Consider the following 22,257-nt stretch of genomic DNA (forward strand, 5'->3'; position numbering starts at 1 on the left):
AAAGTGACATAACACGGAGACTTTCAAAGGCTGGCAATAACTTGGTTTAGTTCACCTTGGCTGCAGGTACCAGTCAGTAGTGCACAGAGTACTGTGAGTTAGTTGTCAAAGTCCCGACTTAAGCACTGCGGTAAGTGAACTGATTTGCAAATGCGCTGAGCACTCAGCAGCTCCTCTTGACTTCAAAGTCCTATTAACTTTGTCCTTCTCACAAAATTTCCACCAGTTGCCATGGAAGAACTCAGAAGAAATGTCTGCCTCAAACTTTTTCTCTCTCCAGTGTATGTAACACAGATATTCATTTATCTCCCACTTGCCAAGCTTTCCTTGTAGCATCCTATTTTTGAATATAAAGCCAATTTACTAGCTAGTGCAAGTCTTTCCAAAAGAGGAAATAAAACAGGAAAACCCTTACAGAAACTCTGTGTTCTAACTCCAGCCCCCGAAGGAAATAAACTACATGCTGAGAGCCAATACGTGAACAAATATTCCTGCTATCTAGAAGGAGAATAATTTTTATCACTGGCTGTGCTAAAGATTGCAAGCCCTAAATGTTTTAAAAGGGCATTTAGTTGAGTGGTTCACCTGGAACAGTTGTAACAGGTGACAACGTTATGCTACACACAGTTCCACACCAGCTGAAGAAAAGTTCTCCAAAGGCCTGGTACCTATGGCCCTGGTTCACCAGTAGTCTCTCTGCAAGAGACTGTCCATACACTCTCTTTGGACTATCTGGATTATGTCACAGCAAAATGCAATCAATGCACCTTTGATCAATGGAACAGGGTGGTGACAGGTACTCTTAATTCACTGTTGTTAGTGAGTATTGACAAGCCTGTAACGATCATGCTGCAGTGTGTCATTCATGCTGGGGGCATTAGCATTCTTTAAAGGTCAAACCCCAAACCCCTCTAGAAGACAGAATTCAGTACAGTTAATGGAAAACACGGACCTTGCAAAGTCAAACAGTATGCCTCTGCACAACTGAGATTATCAGAGCTGGAGTTGGTATAGTTGTTGACATTATTAATGAGTTCACCAATTTGCAGGCGTACAAACGCATGTATGCATGTCACGGGTGGACACAATGTGCTAAAGTAGCATAAGAAAATTTCCAGGCATATGTGCACAGATTGTGCTGTTTCTAGAGGTCTGTGTAAAATGCAGTCCTTGGATCCTGCAAGGGATCCACTGGGTAAGCTGATCTCTGCAGACATTTATTTGCACTCTGATACAGAGTCTGTGCACTTTCAGCTTGGTACCAGTCAACTGCATCAGCTTATACATTCAAGTTTGCAGAATTAAAATATTTTTATTTAATTTGTTGTAATTATGCTATTTTATTTTCCCAAATTAAAAGATGTGGCACATAAAACTGTCCACTGTTGAGAAGCAGGGAGAAGAGACACTCAGTTCTCAAGATGCTATTTCTGAATTGGGAAAGGGGCATGGTAAGAATCAAAGAAAAAAAACGGGAAAGCAGAAACCATACAAACCAGACACAAAATGATACTTACTTTGTGAGACTCTTACTAGCTCAGTCACACTGAAAACACCTGATGTGACAAAACTGTCCTGGAAGCCCAAATGTCCTACAAAACAAACAGAGTGAGAGAACTGCGATTAGCTTTAAGCATTTAATGACAGTATTCTGAAATGCTTTACTTTCATTTAGACTTAAAATGTGACATCTAATTTCCCACTTAGCAGTAATTATTGTTTATGTAGGTGGGTAACTAGTCATGCAGCTATGTAGGCTGCTTTGTGGTTTCTATCTAGAGGTTAGGAAAGCTAACATGACACATCAGCGGGGAGATTTTTACATGTTAAAGCATCTCAACAGGAAATCTGAAACAAAAGAGGACTATTTTAATAAACGGTTACCTTGGATGACCCCTAATGACTTCACAATTGAAATGAAAATACTGTACCTAGGAAACAGACAGGACAGCTAAGTTCTATAATCGTTTTAAACATTATTCTCTAAAGAAACATCTGATCAGGATTATCTACCTATTCATTCAAACAAAACAAGATTTAAAGATGTAGTCTTCATTTTCTAAGGTTACACCAGGGAAATCTTAAAATAGCAGCTGGTTAAAAAAAAATTAAATTAATATCTTTCCCATGAAAAAAATTCCTAATATTTACAAGTAGCTTTTGAAATAAAAACATCTATCTCTGTACAAGAAAAGTTCTAACTTTGAGCTTTGGACTGTCTTTGGGAACCAGGGTGTATGCTTCCATGCTCGCCTCCCTTGTGCAAGGAATGCCTCTACTCTTGGTATCAAAATGTTATTACACTTTACATAACAGTATTTTCCTTCTTCTCTGAAAACATGTCTACCACCAAATGTTCATTTAATTTTCACGGGTATGATCAATTACAAAAGGAGCAGCTTTCAGGCTGCAGCCCAGTGTAAGTGCGCAGAGTGGGATCCAGCAGTTCATGCAGGACATATCTGGACTTCAATTAGAGGTCTGCAGTTAGTCAGCCAGACTGACCTCCTGCTTTTGAAATCAGGGTCAAAGGACAAATCTCAGGATAAAGAGATTATTGAAAGAACTGTAAAGTCCTACTTGTCCACAGGATAAGTGGCATACCTTTTTAGGTTGTCCTACTTAGAGTCACTGATTCCAGCGCACGCACACATATATTACTGACTGTTTTGCTGGGGCACCATCTGCTCCATTGTTAATGGTTTGTCAGATTCAGTGCCATTTCTTTATGTTCAGTATATTCTCTGGTACCCTGCGCTCATCACAGCACGACCTGTGCATGCACCTTCCTCTAACAACCACAGCAACAGGACTAATGCAAACTCCACATTTGTTCTCCTTGCTTTCTTTGAGGTTTTTTAAAAAAACTCCAAACCCATAATCCATGGCCACTTCTTCTGCAGAATGGGAAGGAAAAGAAATATAGCTTGTGAGCAGGACTACAGAGAGTGACATGTCAGGGACTGTGTCAGGGAAAGGTTTGGGAGAGATCTGGAGGGAGATCAGCCATTCCTCTCCAGCCAAGATCTCGGTGAATTCTGCTCCTGCACAGAACTACACTCCTGTTTCTGTGAGCATCCTATGGTGCCAGATGAATGCAGTCACTAAGCTAACAGACTTGAGACAAGTTTCTACATCAGGCATGTTTTTATACTTCAGCAATAATGATGAGTTTTCAAACTGTGTATATGTATATCTTTGGGCATCCTTGTGTATGTGTGTATACATATGTATTATGTACACAAACATATAAATATACACAAATCTGTCATGCTCCAGCTGTAGATAAATGTACTATAAAATATTGAAATTGATGCTGAAATTCAACACAAACAAATTCCTCAATCTGCAAACAAGGTTTTTATTTACATCAAGAGAATAAATTTTTCTCTACTTCAAGTGAAAAAATGTTCTTACAAGCTTTTATTTTTCCTTATTTTCAATTTAGAAACAGCTCTCAGATAATTATAAATGTGTTTCCTGATCTGCTTTATATTTTGCCATAATAAAAGTGATGACTACATCATTCTGCTTTTTAGAAATGGTTGCTGGCCATATACAACGTTTGTTCATTGACAATTTCCCAAGTATTTTTAATATGGAGATCTACTTTTCATATGCTGCAGCAGACCTGCCTATTGAATTAAATGATCTGTGAATTAAAAATAATTCTCTTAGGTCTTCGCTGAAACCACTCATGTGCCTAAAATTAAGCATATGCTTAAGTGCCTTGCTGGATCAGGGCCAGGACGCTTACTACTCCGCAGAGCCCTTTGCAGGGAAGCCAGTCTATGCTATATAACTTCTCATACTGTGCTCATCATGGCAGTGTCTGAGCAACTTCCAGAAGTGCACTCAGCGATGCTACAAACATCTGTCACGTGTTGGTTTTCCACAGCGCACCACATTGGCTCTGCTCTGGTGTCCATTTCCACCTGCATTTCTCAGGCAGGTTCCTATTGAACTAAGAGTGAAGGTGAAATTTAAATATAAAAGTAAAAAACAAATTACAGCTACGGTAGGATATTTAGCTGATTTTTGAAGGGATAGTCTAGAGCCCTTTATAATCATCCAATAAAAACATGACTTGCACAGCTAACCGTGTTACATTAACCTAGCAAACACAGGCAAACCCAGAAATTAAAATGCTGTAGAATGATGTTAAATACATTCTAGCTCTCAGGGTTCTGTAGGCCATGATAAAAGTTGAGTAAGTTAGCCTGGGCCTGGTAACTTCATTATTCTTATTTTGCTGGTTATACTTGAAATGTCCACCTGCTTCTATAGGAAAATTTCTTATTTGTGTGCAAGTAATAGTAATCATTAAACAGCACGCAACAGGAGTGATTACATTTTTCATCCTTCAATACTGAAAATAAACATTTCACAAATGTAAGGTGAATTTCACAATTCTCCCAATTTGCTATTTACTTATAAACATTAGGAAATCAGAGGCTTGTCTCGCCAATCATTAATAATATCTTGATACCCATAAAAGCAATGCCCTTGGGTTAGAGTTGTATCGAACTCATTTCGATGCACGGTTGGTCCGTGAATTCGCAGTTCAGTAGAACTGCATGAAAGATTAAAGGTTTGCCTGGATGGTTCAGACTGCAAAATCCAGGACTAAGACTGTAGCTTTTGCTGAGCTGTGATAACAGTGCAACAAGAAAATGAAAGAAACAGGACAAAGAAGCTAGACGTGTAAAAGAAGAATGACAGGGAAAGGGCAGGATTGACAAAATAGGTGAATTAAACATTTTTCGCCTATTAACAGGGGTCGAAATGCAAAAATATATCAATTTTCCTGTTCCACTTAATTCTGAATGAGAAAAAAATAGGTGAAGTCAAGCAATTTCATATGCAGATGTTAGCATTAATGAGCTCTTTTACTGAAAAGATGATTAAACGTCTTGAAAGCTTGCAAGATTTACTTTTCATATAGCACTTTACCGCAATATGTGCACTGTGATACTTTTGCTAAATATCCCAAAGACAGGACACGGAAATTGCTGTGTATGATCAGGTTATCTCTGCAGCTTTGTGCAACAGTCACATTTTGGTAGTAAAGCAGGTGTTCCAAATGAGGATGAGAGGATTTTTACTCACTTTATAAAAAACTAACAGAGCTCATTCACTGAAGTTCTGAGTATAAATTAAGACACCTGGCTAGCCAAGGCAGGCCCTGACTCAGCAAAGCACTTAGAGCACATGCTTAATTTTAATCACATGCTTGACTAAAGCACAGTTTTATTTGCGCTGCCAAATAAAGATGGGCTGACAAAGCTAAGCAGGTATTTAAATATATTGTGGAATCATTGCCTTCAACCCAAGTCTAGGTCCAGCTAGAGCTTATTACACAAGACCTCAGTTCTGCTCACGAGGATGATCGTTTTTCGCCCAAGGAGGAAAAAAACCCAGGCTAATAAAATGGAATTGAATGAAGCAGAGCAGGATGCTAACTAATAAATAATAGACCATTACCTAGTCCCACATTCGGTATAGCATACAAACATGAAGCAACACTATCATAACAAATACCACGTGAAAACCATCACCTTCCCATAACTTGATCACTGCTATAATTGGGGAGAAAATTCATAATGTGATTTGCATATTCTTTTAGACACCAGCAAAGAAGCCAGATGAAAAGGCTTGACCTGCTGGAGCCTAATTCTAACCTCAAAGAAGTTTTAAACAAGTCTTTCTACACTGATCAAATAGAGTTTCACCTAATTTTCTCCTAATTTACACTGGCAGAGGAGAAATCAGGATTAGGACTTGTTGTCTAATGCTATTTGTTTTGAATTATTAAGCAAACATTCCTATTTCAATGAGTAAATGTGTACAAAGGCAACTAACCTTCGTCCTAAAATCTAGTTTACAGGGAGAGTATTGTCTGCTTTCCCAATTAATGCTGTAAAAAGGAGTCTCAGACATTGAACTACCAATCAAAAGCTTGTGTTGTAGCTTGAGAAAATCATGACTGATGCAATTACTTTTATGTAGAAAGTCTGAATATGGTCTATAGGTTAAAGTTCATTGGGTTGTTGTTCCTTAATTGAATATCAGAAGATGTTTTCAAGGTGCTCAAGTTATTATTGTTATTTAATTAGCAGGTTTCCTTGTGTAATCCAACAGTATTATTTTTATTATACAATAGTTAGATTGCAGCATAAATATAGAAGGTATTTTCCAAACAGAGATACAGCTAGCTTCCAGGAATTCAAGATTAAATAAAAATGAGAGTTACCCCTTTGAAGATGAAAAACTCCCGACTCCCGTTACTTTTCTTGCACTACAGCCCGAGTGACAATGCATTAAGCTTTGAGAACAGCTTTTTGGGAGACTTTGATTCCTTTTCAGTGTTTTGAAATTACACAAGTGCCCCAAACTAGCACTGAAGCCATTTCTAAAGCTTTTTTTCATGTTCAGCATCTCACTATACATAGCCATCTTAAAACCTTAAAATAGGAATAATCAATTAGGGTCTCAAGCCTATTATCTTAACCAAATGCCTGATTAAAAGAAAAGCCCTCTCTACTCGAAGTGCAACTTGATTCCTTTTGGTTTTATCCTCTACCTAGATAATCCCATGTTTCACAAACAATGTGAGCAATAATATTGATTAGAAAATTAATGTCTGTATCACACAGCACATGCAGGCCTTGAGAGAGGGGATGTTATCAGAGGGAACCTGGATCACCCCGAGAACTCCCAAAAGACTATCTATTCCCTAGCTGCACTGGCTGAGGAGATGGGAGGGACAGAGTTAGTCCTAATCTGTGTTTTCCAGCAAAAAGAAAAAACAGAATATAGAAGCTTCAGTCAAGACCTTCACAACACTTCTGTTCTGCTTAATCAGAAGGTGAGTTTATTAAGCCTGGGCTGACCCGGCCACACAGCCACAGGACTACATTTCCTCCCAGAAACACAACCCTCTGCAGACACAGAGTCGCACAGGCAGTCCGGCACAGTGGTCGTGTACCATGGGCACGCACAGGGAGGACGCTGCACCTTGCTTCTGGGAAGTACCCACCTCCAGAGCACGTGTGAGTGGCAGAGGGAGCGCATCGGGCTCAGATCAGCCCTTGCCCAAGTGCTTGTACCTACTCACCCTGCCCAGGGCTATGGCAGTGAAGCTCACCAAGAGACAGCTGGTCACTATCCCACACTGGAAATGGAAAGCTAGATCTATGGAGCCAAACTCTATATGCTAACTTTGTATCTAAAAAAAATGTGGAGATGGAAGAGACCATCCCAGCTGCAATACCCAGTGCAGGTGAAGGTCTCTCCCATTCAGATGGAAGACAGCACCAAGAAGCTGTACACAGGCCGGAATATTGCACATAACTGTAATGAAATCCGCATTTATCAACAGACCCCAAATACCAATCTCCAGAGTTGGTGCAACAGCCTCATTTTAATTGCTTTGTACAAAATGCACTCTTCAAATTTGTAAGTTATAAACCTTTAATGGTAAATTGCACCACATTCTTACTTGATGGACTTCTTATAGAAGAGTTAAGCAAGATATTACGTATTAAAGCTGATACAGAAACCCCTCGTGTTCCCTGAGAAATGCTCCCACTTCTATTTTGTCTTGCTATTTCCCATTTCATTTTAATGCCCCAGCAAATGCTCACCTTGGACAAAATAAACATTTTCTTATAAAATAACTGCTGGGCCATGTGTCATATATGCTGTTATTCTCCCTGGCTTGCCTACCTGCCTTTGGCTGAGGTTTTAAGAAGCACCAGAACTTTCTTTGTGGCCCATAGCAGGATGGATTAGACTGTCCAGGGCATGTCGTGTTAGTACAATAGAGGAACACTTTTAAGACTTTAAAGTCATGTAATACAATTCTAGGCTGGATCTTTCTTGTTAAAAAAAGTAGAATGGGAGTGATTGAAAGAGAAAAGGGCCAATATTTGACAACAGAAATCAGCATAACCTCCTAACAGCGGCAGTCATGGATGACTGCCCTTTGACCCAAGGAGATTATGTAGGATTTCAATGACAACAGCTGGAAGTGAGCATGTGAGAATAGAGAACACAGATCTGAGGCCTCCTACAAAAGAGTGCACAATCCCTGCCCAGATCTGAGTGTTGATTAGAAATTGTTTCCTGGTCCTGGCTTAATAGAGTGTGATAATGAAAGTTTTGTTAACCCTTCACAATATGCAAAACCATTGGTACATGATTTGCCTTTTTGGGTTTTAAAAAGTCTGCATTAGCAGACAGTAAAATTGTGAAGCGCTGCTAGCTTTCACGGGTTTGTTTCTGATACCAGTGCTCAAGTTCGGCTCTGTTTCCATACAGTTTGTACACTCTTGATGACCACTGGGAATCAACATCCCGAGGCACTGGGAGAAAGGCTTGGAGAAAGGACTCTCTCCGAGGCTTGGAGAAAGGACTCTCATGCCTTCACTAGGGAATCCACTTGACCCACCACGGTGAGTGTTCTCCCAAGGCGAATCAGAACAGAAATGCACACGTAACATCTCACAGTGTGTCCCCTTTCACACCCATATCATTTTAGAATCTCTAATAATAACAATGCCTAATTATTATTCCAATATGTGTCATATTGAGCTCTAGAGTCTGGGTAGCAAATTAATAAACGTGGACCAGAACAAACGCGGCATCAGGCCGGCGGTGTCACCAACAGCCCAATCCTGTATGGATTCACAGCAGCTTCAGCTCTTAAGAGGTTCAGATAATTTTGTATTTAAGTGCAGAGATAGTGAAATTAATGGCAAGTTATTAATGTTAATGAACCGATTATAGATTGGAATCAATCATGTCAGGTTTTGTCGAAGCAGAAGGCACAAGTATAGTTCCTTTCACTTGAAGACAAAGGTCTTCTTGAAACATTGAAAGCCCTTTGAGTTCGTGTTAAGGATCTTGGGCAATTAAAACCTTTCCAAGATCTAAAATGCCTGGTGTGGTTTTTCATTTCTGATGACTCCTAACACAGGGTACTTTTTAGTACTCATGTGGGTGAAAAATGTTAAATGCAGTTTTTTGATATAATGATAAAAATTAAGAATCTCCCTCTCTACCACATACCAAGTTCGATAAATAAACTAACTGCATTAATACTGACAGGGGCCTATAGCTCGAAAAACAACAGATGTCTTAAATTAGCATATTTCTGTTTCAGGTCCTCAATCCAAAAAGCAAATATTAAAGAAAAGAAGAAAAATCAATATAAATGGTCATATTCATTTGGCAGCTTATAAAATAATGCGCTCCTCAAAAGCCTTTCAAAGTAAATGAGATGAAATCTACCCTGGGATAATAATTCTGGAATATTTATGGCATCCAACAATAAAAAGAGTAATAAAAAGAAAAGCCTGCCTCCCTGAAAATAATAATATGAAGGCGTTATTTATCTTCATATTTTCATATCAACCCTGGTTACAAGAGCACTGACAGCTGTGATCTCCAAGGTCTGCGGTGATATTGCCAGTTCGGCTTCACAGTGTGAAGCATGAGTCAATGTCCAAATGAGTCCAGAGAAACCACTTGCTTTCCCTGAGCTTCCCAGGGATGCTGAGAGCATGTGCTGCCAGCAATGGGCACCCACTCACCCTCTCACCCTTGCAGACGAATGATAAATACAGGCACTGGAGGGGGAGATACAAGAAGGTGGGTACTGCCATCCCTGCTCCTTCTCCACTGCAAGGCCTTTGTAAAAGGAAAGCTCCAGTGTCATGAGCTACACATTGCATTCGCCTTAGGACCCCCAGAGAGCTGAAAAACCTCCTAAAGAGAATAACGTAAAGATAATTTCTTTTCAGCTGGTCATTTTTTTTTATGTCAGCATCGTATTTCTGGTAAAGCCTGAGAACATCAGTTTCTACGATTCGTTTGTGGGAGGCAGATTGCACACACTCTGTCAACTGTCCTTTCTCCTCTTACTCCTCATTAAGTATCAACAGAAATTTTGCCTCCTGAATTTTGTCTACTGCCTTCTAGAATGCTGGTGGCAGAATTAAGGGCTTGTGGGGGCAGATGCTGGGGCTGCATGCTGTAAATGCAACACGTAGCCACGTTCTGGTCTTCACATCGACAGAGCATGCCTTGGTAAGTGCAGTTTACTTGGGCTTACATTGCTTCAAATTAGAATTTAGCTACTGTATTAGTGCCATAAATATTATTGTTGATGCTGTGTGAAGAACATCAGTGTGAAAATAAATGTAAGGATATTTAAAAACTGGTGTGGAATACTTAGGTATTCAGACTAATCGCGGACTGAAATAAGCACATTTGTTTCAAATCCTGTTTATAGCACTGCAGCCCCTCCCTCTTCTAAATCTTCCTCTTAACCATAGTGATGTTTATTGAATACCTGTCATTTCTCCAGCAGCATGTGCCAACAGCGGCTCACCAGTGCCAGGCTGCATGAAAACCCTTCTGTCTCCTATTCTCCAAGGGGCTTCCTTAGATCAACTACTCACCATACCCAATACACTGAAACCCATAAATTTGCAGATACTGCAGTCAAAATTCTTAACAGGAAAGTGCACCCATTTTGCCCAGTGTAGCATACTGAAATATCACATGGTGAGAAGCATTTCTCACCATGTGTAAACTGTCAATTTGATTTGAAATTAAAATTTTTGATTAACATGAGCATTTCTGAGCCTCCCGCTGGCAGCAGCCCTATTGCTGAAAAGTGACATGATTTGTGACACACATGCTGTACAGAAGCCCCATGCCAGCAATTGTTAAACCCATTTTCATTCTGCTTTAATACGGTATGACACTCAAGAAAATAATTTTAATATTTAGGAGAAAGAGGGTAAGGGCTTAAGGACCAAAGTCCTTTATGAGTGTAAAGCAGGATTAGAGTAGCACAGAAAAATGGCACGGAGGTCTCCCTGTCTCAAGTCATGTCTCTTTTCAGCAATAGGGACCATCTGCAGGAGGCTAAGAAAGGTCCATGGTGAAGCACAAAGCTTTCTTTTACATCAGTTGATATTTCAAACACAGCATGAGGTAGTTTCCACCTATGAATGCTGAGATGCTTGTGCATGGGGAAATGCTTACAACTTCAATAACTAAACCCTCTCATAGGGGAGGAAGTATTTTCTGGTTTCCACAGTCGTCTGTTATTTTTCCATGTTTATCATTTCCCCAAAGGTATCAGTGGTCACTGGAGATACTAACATTTATACAGCGAATTACTTATGAAAGAGGAAAGTTTTGTGACTATTAAGATTTTAAGCCCAGGAATCTACCTCTTCATTAGGGTGGTGGAAAGGTTTTTGTTAGTTTAAACAGCTGCCAAGTGAACACAAGAAATGGGACACTTTTGAGGTGACAGATTTTCAGGCTATGATATATGCATGCAGAAGACAAAAGTTCAGTGGGGATTTTTACAAACGTAAGCCTGTGTCACTGTTGCAAGCTGCTGACTCAACTATGTCACCTGCGTATTTCTCAGAGTGGATCATTTTTTTTTCCAGTAACATCGTGTTCTGAGGAAGTTTATCATGAAACAAGTATCACGAACAGTCATTCTGAGCAGCAGAACAGCTTTGATAAGTGTTGACACGCATTTGACTTTTCTTTGAGCTCCTAACACTATTCATCACATTAAACACTCAGCTCTGCTGGACTCTCTGTTCCTAGTAAACACAAAGCCATTTCTAATTGCCATAAAACAGCGAGTTAAAAAAATGCAGTATTTTAAAAGTAATTTTAGATGGTGAAATGAAATACCAGGATGATTCACATGCCCTGGAAGTATTCAAGCCTGAGCATAAAGCTGTAGGCTCATTTATGTTAATAACAGAGCTTGAGAATTCCATCTGCATGAAAAACATGGTTCTCAATAAAGCCATGATATATAGTTACTATAAGCATGTAGGTTCTTTTAAAAGTCTTAAGTTTAAATAAGCATTTTGTGTAAATATCTAGTTTTAATTAGTATATTGCCAAGAAATTATACAACCGGACTCAGCAATGCTGTAATTATTTTAGGATCTATAAAACCCTTCCTCGGCTGCTGGTGGCTAAGTGTACCCTCCAGGTTACTCTGGCAGACACACTTGGAGCTGAACTGAAGGAGCTCGAAGCCCAGTGGACACAGAATTAGGAGGCTATAAAAAGAAGTGCTGGTGTTTTAATTTGTTTGTTTGGTTGTTTTTTTAAATTTGCGTGTCAGTTTACAGTTATAGGAGTAATCCATGTACACAGAGCATATGGCAGAATTCTCCAGAAAAGCCCAGCAACCAGGAGGAGACAGAGGAGCCAGGTTCAGGCAAGGGCAGGCAGATTTCCTGCCTCACTTTGCTGGGTGATATGGACACAAATCCCAGCAACTTCATCAGCTGTTTCCTCTTACCCTCCCTTCCTGGCACTCCTCTCTTTTCACACCAAGGCACTTTTAAAAGGCTGTGACTGGACACCATGATAATGGAAGCTGCAGAAATATCTGCTAAAGATTAGATAGCACAAATGCAACGTGCAAATAAGAATGCTGGGTATGGAACACAAGGATCAGCCAGCTCCACCTTTCCCTACAGGCTTTCCTCTCCCTTCAGAGTTGCTTCTTACACCTCCTTTGCTGACACCACCAGTGAGCCAACTTTATTTCACAGTAAATACCATGCAAATCATGTTACTCTATTTACCTATTGTCCTTTCCATTGCATTGCTTGGTGTTTTCTCTCCAGAAGGCCATTACTGCTCTATTCTTTGTACAAACCAAAAAAACTCCTAACTTGGATAAGCCCTCATCTCACATAGACTGACGTCCACTAGGTTTACATGTCAATTATCTTCGTGGCTGGGGAGGGAAGGGGCTTTCCACTAGTCATGGCATGACAACATGGGTACAGTTTGTCCATCTTACTGGCCTCACAGAGTTCACTCAGGGCCACCCTGGGAGACCCCTCTATGGAAGATGGGAGGGACCTTTTCTCCAGCAGTGCCTGGGCTGTCTCACCTTCGGCAGCAGGGTATCATGGTGAGACTGGAATAAAGCTCTGATATACTGGGGACAGAGAAGACAGATAGGGATGGGTCTGGAAGCACAGTAATGCTTGTCTAGGGATGCGTTAAGCTTGCACAAGACCTAGAGCACAAAACCTGATGCTTATGACTGCAGAGAAGGGCACTGTAGACAAACACCATATACCTATCATGTACAGGCTTGCAACTTCTGTTCAGATAGCAGTGACACCTAGTGCAGCAGCATCCTCTCCACAGAGGCTCTGCAGACTGAAGGGTGGGAACTGAACAGGTTGTCCTCATTGCCTGCTTGCAGAGAGCAACGTGCCTCCACTGAACACAGAATCTCTGGATGGCCACCAAGATCTGCATAAACTTAACATGAGTTATGTGGGACATCTCCAGAGAAGAACAAAGGGTGGAATGACTAGCAAAGGCAGTGATAAGTCTCCACAAGGAATATGTCAACCCCTTATCATGCCCTTTAGAAGCAGCACAACCTCTCCGCTGGATGACTCAGGCTTTCCTGTCTCCTAGCCTAGGCTTCACCCAGGCTACGCTGGGGCTCTGCCTCCTCCAGGTATTGCTGAGGAAGCCCCACAGACTTATTGGCTGACTTCCCAAGGACTGATGCACTTGGGTTAGGCAGGCAATTATGCTTACAGACGGCAGTGGAGAGCCCCCTTGTATTAGTATAATTCCCTCAGCCAAGTCCCAAACTAGCAGCCTAAGTCCAGTGGGAAGAGACTGCTGGATATGGAGACCAGCAGCAGAGCTCTGCATGATGACTGAGACTTTGTTGTATTCTAAATTTGTGTTTTGCAGGGCAGAATGCCCTGTCTACATTCCTTTACTGACTAAGAATGGACATTTAACAAGTACTTGGGCGGGAAGCCCAAAACTCTAGACTCCTGGACTGGGACTGTATGACAGAGAGGGTCAGTGACCACCGTTTGTGTTTACTGTACTTCTACAGACACATGCTGGTGTGACAGGGGCATTCACTTTTCCAGGTTCAGGCCAAGGTCAGGCCAGAACATGGATTGAATTTATTTTCTCTGTGTAACCTGCTCAGACTGTAGCCCAAAGACAGCCTCCGAGTTCACTAATTTTGAGTGTATTATGAAGGATTCAAGATTAAAAAGTAAACAGAAGAGGCAGAGAAGGACCTTCTTAGCTGTTATCTAATTTCATGTGCTCAACCTATGCGTGGCAGATATGGTGATTCCAGGGGAATCACCTCAACAAACTTTGTTGACAACAGTAACATGCAGACAACAGCAGAATGGCTCACCCCAGAAGGCTGCCTCCAGCAGCCTAGACATGCTCTTGGTATAAAGGTGAGGAGGGCCTGAGATTAATCTGTTGCTAGAGGCTGGGCTGGTCAGCTAAGCCTTTGCAATCCTCTTCCTATGGTGGAAGGCTTGCGTCTCTAGACCGTCTTACTCCTCCCCAGCAGTCAGCCTTGTGTAGCATAGTATGATACACAGGAATGCAGAAATGTGGCAGAGGGGTGTAGTCCCTATGACAGATGCCTTACCTGCATGTATTTGGGGTAATGTGAAGATACTGCAGGGGTTAGGACTTAAAATTTGGACCAAGCTTAGCAGCCTGGCTCACCTGCCCTGTGACAGCTATCAGGCTTGTTCTAACAGTAATCTGCATGTAAACTATGAGACTTTGTATGCTGACTGACTTTAGAGGAAAAGCAGATCTTTTGCTGATGAGCGGCAGTCAAGTAGACAGAAAGAATGAAAATGGAAAAACAACTCTACTCACAGAGACCTTTACACTAAACTAAAGCAACCCAGGTAAAAAGGAAGCCCATCCATACAGTTTATAATGCATACACATCCATTTCTTACCTTTTCCTTTTTTTGCCTGCATTACTGAAATACAGAAATAAAGGAAAAAATAATGATGGATGGATTTTGGAAGTCTCTGTTCAACTCAGGATGGATGTGATCCCAACATTTCAGATTCTTATCTGATTGTAATTGGAATAGCTGAACCTCTCTTGTCTGCAAAATTAGGCAAGACATCCTGTGAGAATGGGCAATTTTTCACAGCAATTTAAGTCCCCAGATGCATAAAAGAATGAAAACAAGAAATGGAACAGAACATTTTTACTTTTCAATAACGGCTTCATCTGGGCAGTTTAGAACAAAACTTCACTGGAGGAAGTTCTTGCTGCCAGTATGCCCATCCCTAGACACATTCTTCCACAGAGCATAAACACTTCTCTAGTATGATAACTTGTCTAAGAAACTCCCATTTTGTAGAAGTCAAGAGAAAAACATAAAAAGGAAGAAAGTACATGTGGGCGGTAGATACACTGTCTTACTTTTCTGCCCTGAAGAAATCAGTCAATTCAAGGCTCCCTACTAGGTCTACCTTTGCTCTTGCAGCAAACTCTGTCTACTCCGGCTTTTCAGGATGAGGAGGAGAGGGGTGGGTGACTTTCTCTAGCAGCAGAATCTCAGGTCCAGAGCAATTACAGCATTAAGCTGCAACGTATCAGTTTTAAAACTCCCTGAGGTTCAACAGAGAGAGATGAATTCCCAGAAGACCAAACATCTCCACTGATAATAGAGGGAGAGTGAGGATTTTAGGTTCATAGCTGGTGCCTCATTTCAATGCCTAATGTTAGGTGGGATGAAATCCAAGCCTTAGTCCATATATCGTATTAGCAGAGACCTGAAAGAAAATTTGCTTTCTCCCCTATATCTCCCCATAGGTGACGTCTCCTGACATGCCATGTTTCTTTATCCTTACACTTATATCTGGCTCCATTTGTTTGTTTGTTTTGTTTTTTTACATTCAGAAGTCTGTAAAATACAAGTATTACTGAGTTATCCTTGTGTTCCTGTCCTTCATCTGGTTCATTTGCAGGAGGGAATAATGATCTGTCACCAAGGTAAATTCATTACCCGCCAGATAATGCCACACTGTTTCTGCTGCCCATTTCACAGTAAGACATTCTTTTTCAATGATGTTGCATCTCCACTCTCACGGGAACAGTTTACAGCTGACATAGCAATAGTAGTAATAACAACTTACATTTATATTGTACACGGGATGATCTTTACTTTTCTCTCCTTTTAACAGTGGACGGCTCCCTATCCTACTGCAAATGCATCCTTCATGGCCATGACAGACAGAAATTTGGATTCACTAATACTAGGTTGCTTTATTCCTCAGCCGTTTGTTCAGTTTGTCATAGCCCTTCCTTTTATTACTGCTTTAAACTGGGCTGTGGGCCACTACCGTACCACTGCTCTCTGCCTTCCCTCACAGAAATCTGTGGGGTTCCCTTCCTACCTCAAAACCACAGTGACCACAGTCCATCAAGCTGCTGTCCATCCTCTCCTGCTTCTCCCCTCTTTCCTTCCTCCTGTGGCTCAAGCTATGGCATGCTCTGCTGTACTATAAAATTGGCTCCCCTCTGCATGGCGCCAGGGACACTGCTAGCTCTCTGCGTTCTGCTACTGGAAATTTCCTGAAAGTGAATTCCCTGATTTTTAAGGACTCTGAGATATAACATGTGGGAAAATTGCAGGTGGCCTGCACTGCAAAGCTGGTGAGGTGGGGACAACCCCCAAATACCAGCAGGCTTTCAGATGGGGATGCAGCTGTCAAAGAGCTGTTTCTTCTGTTTCAGATATGATTTTAAGGCTAAGGAACAGAAATAGAAAAACAACAGGGACAGAGGTCTAAATTCTCTGTGAGTGACTGTTACAAGCTACGTAAGAAGTATTCCTCTCTTACGATCCTGGGAAAAGAAACGCCAGCAAAGGGTTTGGTCCAACACAATCTGAAAGATGGTGGTCGACAGCCTTATGCCTCGCTAAAAGCTAGCCGGAAACTGCCGTCCAGTACCCTGGGTGCCCTAGAGAGACACTGCACCACCAAAGCAGCACTTCTTCTGTCCTCCAGCGCTGCAGTGACTGGGGCAGGAGGAAGGCTGCAGGGGGCAGCAGGGCAGTGAGCCCATGGGAGGGCACACGGCAGCCAGGACCTGGGGTGCCAGCCACGCATTCTGCAAAGACCACAGAGAAAGAAGAAAAATATTCAGATCCCCTGTAGCAGCCCTGTCTTTCTCTTGTGCCTCCTTTTACCAGTGACAGGAGCAAGGTGCCAGCTCCTCATCCCAGAGTGTGGCTTGCAGCAGGTCCCCTTGCTTCAAGTACAAATGAGGGAGGGTGGGAGGTAGTGATTAGAGACACTCTAAAATTATTACATTAATTGAATCTTATGAAAATGGAAAACAATGGCAGTGTGTAATAATAAAAAAATACTATAACCACGTACATCTCTTGCGTACTAGAAAGTGCTTCACTGGCTGTAGATTTACTCTGGGGCACAGCAGGAAACTTTTCTCCTTTAAATTTAATCAGCCCTTTTTTACCTTTTTTTTTCTTTCAGAGAAAAATACCAGCTATCAGACCTGTGTTTCCCATCCACTCCTAAAACTCCTCAATGCAGTGCCTGGAGGCGATAGTGTGAACTCACTCAAGAATGTGAAGGCATTTTATAAATCATTTGGTTTCAGCAGGAGGGGGAGAAAGGGAGAAGGCAGAGAGATGATATAGTTTACAGCACATACTCGGCAGTAACTCCCAACTGTCAAACTTCAGCATTTTCTTCCGTTGCAACAGTGGTTAACAAAAAAATGTTAAGACAGCAGACGTGAAATGCACATAGTAAGCAGCACATTTAATCAACTGGCATCTTTCTACTGCTCCACCACCACCATCTATCTGGACACTATCACAATCCAGAAAAAATGCCATATAACCGAAGATATGGTGCTGAGGGGAGAAAAAGGAGCAAAAAATGAATAACATGAACTGCTGTAAACAACTTGCGGCGCCCTTTGTGTGCAAGATAACAATAGCAGAGTTAAAGGAGTATGTTTACAAGTGTGGCTCACTTGCTTCACCTTCCTCCTGCCCTCTTTTGCCAGGCTCACTATGTCGCTCCTGAGAAAATATTTGCAAACCACTGCAAATAAAAGTCTCCTTCTCACTTTCCAAGAAACGGATCTGGTATTTTTCCATTTCAGTCACATTACGCTACGGCCAGGCTTCAGAAGGGATTTTATTCTCGCAGCTTTGTGAGAGTCAACCTAAACTTTCTTTCCATTTCCTATCTAGCAAGTTCTGCAATTAATAAGTAATGTCTGCAATTAAAAAATAGCATCTGATTAGCTATAGAAGTGATGAGGCTTTTTCTGGGAACCTGGTCTTGCCAAAGTGCCCTCCCTTGACAACAGCAACAGTTCAGCACACAGCTTTCTGGAGCTGTGCACTGCTCTCCATGTGCACCTCTCTGCTCACGTATACAACTTCAGATTTACAAAACTACGGCTAGTTGGTAAGCACCTGATCAGCCCATGAATCTGCAGTATACACAGATACATAGATTTTTTCTATATTTGCAAACCAAATATGAGTATGAAGGTTGAAATCCACTTGAATGAAAATCGCCTTGTACCTGTAAAACCAGGTATGATTCATCCAGGCATTACACCACACACAGCAACCAGAGGAAGGTGTGAAATAATGACACACATTTTCATAGTATATATGTACAATAGCCTAGAGTCAACAGCATACCTCCTGTACTGGTCAGGAAGTCAGAACAAAAGCACACATGAGCACGAGCAAGAAAGCACGATTCCTTATCGCAGCTCTCGGTGGTGCTACACTCTGACATTCACAGTCGAATGAACCAAGCCCTGGCTGAAACAGCAGAGGTTTAGGGGCTGATGGTTCAAATACTATGAACGATAAGTGTGTAAGTAGGAAGAAAACTATAGTGTGTCATAAAGTACCAAGGTGTCTGGGACTTTAATTGTGGGGTATCTCTGATGCTCTGGTTGGACTTGTTGAGGAGCAGGAAGATGTCAGAGATGGGGAGTCTGCCACCCACCAACGCACTGCCACCGCCACCACCTCTACAACAAGAGAGTGAGGAGGACGCTGTGGCTGGCCAGCAAACGCCGCCTTCAGCCTCTTCTGTCTCCTGCAGCTCGCACAGCAAGAGAGACAGCGCTTCACCAGCTCATATGCAGAGCACAGCTCCCAGCGTACATTTCTAATTTCCAGTGGTTTAACCACAGTGGGCAAAATTCTGGCCAGGGACTGCTTCCGATTGCATGAGAGCAATGACGAGTCAGGCTGGATTTTGCTGTTGCGATCTCTGAGTGCAGGGCTCCCACTCACTTCAACAGACGACTGGCACTGCTGCAAAGAGACACTATCTAAATAGATGTGAAGTAATGAATACTTCGGATAAGCGACTGATTTCAGAGTGTGCTTTTATCCACAGGCCCTGTATTTATAGTTCAAGCCTTTTCAATTAATACGCACACCCAAAAAGAATTAAACTACTAATTATCACATTTTACCGTGGTTCACAGAACTTTCATCAGATCTAGTAAATGAAATCACGAGTTCAGCAGAAGAAGCTTTACTGCGCCAAATTATGTCAAGGGTATATCATGTTGATAATAAAAGATCACTTGGTTGGAAGCCTAACCTAGAAGGTTGGGGAGGCGTAAAAAGTTCACATTTTGGATCATGCTGCTCTAATGTGGGCGTTCTGTATTTTTTTTCTTGGTTATTATGGAAGGCAATTTTCCTGCAAGTAAAATTTTCCCTTTGTCTTACATTACAGGCATTTGGAAATTCTTACATCGAAAGACAAATAGATAGGTTTGGGGTTTTGCTTTGCATGTTAGGCCTCGGCATCACGTTATGTTCCCACTAATAAACTCCCCTCTCTACTGTACAGAAAATTAAAATGATGATCATATCACAAATAAACTTCTTTCCCTGAGTGCCCAGCTTCTTGGTGGGCAAGCATGGTACTGAAAAGCATCCTTCACCCTTTGGTCTGCTTAGGTGGTAGCAATTACTGTGATGCAACACAACTCTCAGCTGTTAATTAAACAGCAAGTCTCTCATGACAAAAGATACTCTGTTGTAGTGAAAATTGGAGACTGCTCACAGCTCCAGACACCCTTTCCAGGACCCCAGGAGAACTGGCTAAAGTTAACACTGAGGCACCTCTCAACATGCAAAGGTGGGACACAGGCAGAAGAAGCTGACACAGAGGCAGAGCCCTGCCATGTCTGCTTGCCTCCAGCCCAACTCTGCAGCAGAGGAAGGAGCAGCAACTTGGCACTGCTGCGGGGCAAAGAAAAGCCTCGGTTGGCCCTGCAGAGCATAGACGGAAACTTGCCTCACTGGGATGGGGGCTGCTGGCCAGCCCATTTCCAAGCTGCCCTCTAGATGGCCCTTGCTGTTATCTTGTGGATAAATATACACGGAAAGGAATGGAACAGAGTAACAGAATAAAAATGTATTTTGAAATTACTTGGAATAATTGCAGCTGTATTTATGTACCTTATCCACTGGAAAGGTTCACTGCCTTTTTTCTGTACACACAAATGCAAGAAATAAAAATATATACTCTAGCCACATTTTTATTTCTCCTTTCCTTTGCAGCATTCAGACACTCCAAGCGTAATGAACATTTCACGTCTTTCAAGCACTGCTTTGTCATGCTATAAGCATTCATTTCATGCTTTGAATATTTCCTGTCATACTCGCCTTGGATGAATTTTTTGTGGGAATGCTTTGCTTGTGAAGGTTAATGGCTAGTAGCAGTGAAAACTTAAGTCCTCTGTCAATCCTCACGTCTCCAACATTGCAGGTCACTGATGAGAAAGGCTCTCCACTTGGCCCCAGCACAGGCTGCAGAGCTGACCCTCACTGACGACCGCGTATCTCACCCGACTGACAGTCAACACCTTTCACTGTTGCCATCGCAGGGTCCCCTCAAGAGAGTGCCAACTACTGATAAGCAGGCTAAATCCTGAGACTAGCAGAGAACCCGCTAAATCCTGGAAATGGTGTAACTATGCCTTATGATCTGGACCACAAAATCATTTGACTTTAAGTGTGAATCTCAATAAAAATATGGTAATATAGGAGAAAATGGTATTTTCTTTCCTAATTATTCAGATGTTCTTCATCATCGTCATGCAGCTGGCTGGGAAATACAGCTGGGTGCTGCAAAGTTTCAATTCTAGACTATCATGATTCAAATACTATATTTCTAGCTCTTGTTGTAATATATCTGTGATGAAATAAGATGAAGAAAATGCAAGACTATATCACACATAAGTTAAATTTACAACCAGACATATCTGCTCTTGTTTCCTTGGGAAATACTGGTTCTCAGACAGTAGGTGATGAAACACAGCCTGGACCTCACCAGACCTTTGTAGGCTTATGGGTCCTGTTACGAGTCAACAGCTGATGCTGTCCAACCCACAGGAAGGCAGAAGAGAGCAGCCTCACCAGGGCTTCCTGGCTCAGCCAGAGCTTTCAAGCCTGGACAAAGTTCCCCACTGCGGTTCCCAGCAGACAATGTTATCTGTAAGGGTGCAAATCTGTTCAGAATTTGGCCCTGGCAAGTTAGAAAGGTGCAAACAAGCTGACATCACCAGGAGCTTTGACTTCAGCACCAGCTATGAGATTCCTTATTGAAAATGCTAAGGGATTTTTTTTTCAAAAGCATTTTCTGAAGCAAAGTTAATTTTAGATTAGTCCCCCAGGCTGTGATAACTCCTCAGTGTTGCTCTGTAAACAAGAGAGGAGAGTCTTCTTGCATTTATAAGATTCTGATGCAAATGATCTCAGGAACAAGAACAATAATACAAGCTGCCATTACTGTATTGCCCTGTTTGTAACTGTAACATAGAGAACTTTCTCTGCAAGGCTCAGTTTTCTGCTGCAAATGAGGTGTTTCAGGAATGTCAGTCATCTGAGCCGGTGTACTTTCTAACAGTACCAGTTTCAGCATTGTGTCTTCAGAGAGCTGCTCATACCCATGCACTCCCCAAGTGGGAATTAAGGGTCTATGCAAGGACAGCTGACTCTACAGACACCTCAAGTCCTGCTGCACTTGCAGCACCTCCTTGGCGAGTAAGTGCTGGTTGGTATCACATTCAGTCACAGCTGAGAGAGCCCAGGAGGCTGCTGGACTCTATGTGGAGCAGTGGAGATAGCAGGTTAAGCACGGCCTGAGAGGGGATGGCCTCTGGAGGCACTCTGTTTTTACTAGTTAAAAACTTGGCTGTTGAAGGAATTGGAGGTCTCTTAGCTACCACTTAACTTATAGTGTGGTCGTGTGGTGGGGACAACCACAAAGAACAGTTACTTATCCTGCCTGGATCAGCTTGAAAAGAGGGGTTGAACAGTGAATTCTGCATCCAAG

The 22,257-nt window shown here is 41.9% G+C and overlaps 1 protein-coding gene across 15 annotated transcripts in view; it reads right to left on the bottom strand.

The window, feature by feature from the left end:
* Positions 1 to 22,257, bottom strand: part of NFIA (nuclear factor I A) — a 356,165-nt gene that overhangs the window by 89,045 nt on the left and 244,863 nt on the right. For all 15 annotated transcript variants that reach the window (XM_054073812.1, XM_054073808.1, XM_054073809.1 and 12 more), the window contains one exon: positions 1,518 to 1,592. In XM_054073812.1, the coding sequence (XP_053929787.1) occupies positions 1,518 to 1,592 (75 nt within the window). The remainder of the gene's footprint in view (positions 1 to 1,517; positions 1,593 to 22,257) is intronic.

The sequence above is a fragment of the Cuculus canorus genome, chromosome 8 (genome assembly GCF_017976375.1).
Source record: "Cuculus canorus isolate bCucCan1 chromosome 8, bCucCan1.pri, whole genome shotgun sequence".
Lineage (NCBI taxonomy): Eukaryota > Metazoa > Chordata > Aves > Cuculiformes > Cuculidae > Cuculus > Cuculus canorus.